Genomic DNA, 1,749 nt, shown 5'->3' with positions numbered 1-1,749 from the left:
CTATTGTTCTTGTGCTTCACACTTCTCACACATTTTTTACCACCGGGGCTTGCCACCGCGCGTGGGCGGTCACACAGCATAGAAGGAATAATAAACTAGGAGAAAATCAAGGGGAGGTGCTTGCCCGACCAGCAGCGGCCGAGGAGGAAATTTAACAAAGAACATATATCTGCCTACCTACGCATATCTCCCGCACACAGGCACAGCCGACTTTTACTCTCACCATATATATATATATTATATATATATATATATAAGCAACCGAATACAAACAAACAAACAGCAGCTCTCCTTAGAGAAGATGCGTATTGTCATCTCTGAAACCAGCGATGCTGTCGCGGATTACGTTGCGGAGTACGTCATTCAGCGAATTCATGACTTTGCTCCCTCTAAGGAGCGGCCGTTTGTGCTAGGCCTCCCCACTGGTGAATCTCCGATGAAGACGTACCAGCGGCTGATCCAGGCCTACCGCGAGGGGCGCGTCACTTTCCGCAATGTGATTACGTTCAACATGGACGAGTACGTCGGACTCCCGCGAGACCATCCGCAAAGCTACTACTACTTCATGAAGACCAACTTCTTTGACTTTGTTGACATTCCCGAGGATAACCGCAACTTGCTTGACGGCAATGTCCCGGACCTAATCCATGAGTGCCAGCGTTACGAGGATAAAATTCGGCAGGTGGGCGGCATTCACCTATTCCTTGCTGGTATTGGCACTGACGGCCACGTGGCCTTCAACGAACCAGGCAGCAGCCTCAACAGCCTCACCCGTGTGAAGTCCCTCAACGACGAGACTGTTGCGTCGAACGCACGTTTTTTTGATAATGACATTCGGAAGGTGCCAACAATGGCCCTCACGGTTGGCATTAGGACAGTGCTGCAGGCGCAGAGTGTTCTTGTGATTGCGACGGGAGTAAAGAAGGCGGTGGCTGTGGCGCACTTCGTGGAGGGCCACGTCAGCCACTCCCACCCCATCACTGCCCTGCAGTGGCACCGCTCTGCTATCCTTTGTCTTGACAGAGACGCGACGATGGAACTGAAGGTCAAGACAGTCAATTACTTTGAGGGACTTCTGAAGCGCGAGGATGAACTCCGTCGGCGCCAGGAACGGGCCGTGCTGACGTTGGCAAAGATGTAGTCTTAGGCGCGGCGTGAAGTGGCAGGGGAGAGCACCGTGCGCCTCCGACGATGATGCATACAAAAAAAAAAAAAAAAAAAAGATACCCCCGCCTCCCGCCGTGCGTGTGTTGGACGAGGCGCAACGCGGGGGGACGTAGGCGGGAGCCCACCGCACGGCGACACAACGACCAATTAAGTAAACGCAAGCTGCCAGGATTAATTGGTGCTGCAGGCAGTACAGCAAGCGGAAATGCCCCACTAAGAAGAACAAAAGACCACAAGAAAGAAGTCGTCAACGCAACTAATGGGTTTAAAACATAGCGACACAAAAACGGAGGGGGGGGGGGAGGGACATGGAAAAAAAGAACCTTAAGGAAAAAACAGGGATGGGAGAGGGTAAGTGTTGGGACCAGAAAGACTGTTGGAAGAAGCAGAAACAAAAAAGGGGACATAAAACAAAGCGGGATATGAACGTTCGGAGCAATAGTGATCAATCGGTAGAAATAATATTATGGGGAGGTGGGATAAGAGAAATTGCGGGTTCGAGGTTTTCGTACACGCTGCCTCTCTTACTCTTAGCCGGAGGTGCCTCCTGCTTCACGAGGAACCGAGGCTTTTTTTTTTTTT

At 51.3% G+C, this 1,749-nt stretch overlaps 1 protein-coding gene across 1 annotated transcript, besides 2 other annotated features; it reads left to right on the top strand.

Annotated features, from left to right (window-relative positions):
• Positions 1-224: 224 nt before the first annotated feature.
• Positions 225-256: a microsatellite.
• A 45-nt stretch (positions 257-301) lies between these two features.
• TraAM80_01471 (glucosamine-6-phosphate isomerase) lies at positions 302-1,141 on the top strand (the record flags this gene model as incomplete). The annotated part of the gene is made up of 1 exon (XM_029378512.1): positions 302-1,141. The coding sequence occupies one exon, from the start codon at positions 302-304 to the stop codon at positions 1,139-1,141; it is 840 nt and encodes a 279-aa protein (XP_029241621.1).
• A 61-nt stretch (positions 1,142-1,202) lies between these two features.
• Positions 1,203-1,222: a microsatellite.
• Positions 1,223-1,749: the final 527 nt, after the last annotated feature.

Source organism: Trypanosoma rangeli, assembly GCF_003719475.1.
Source record: "Trypanosoma rangeli strain AM80 chromosome Unknown Tra_15.4_contig_00030, whole genome shotgun sequence".
Lineage (NCBI taxonomy): Eukaryota > Euglenozoa > Kinetoplastea > Trypanosomatida > Trypanosomatidae > Trypanosoma > Trypanosoma rangeli.
This window is presented reverse-complemented; position numbering and strand designations above follow the sequence as displayed.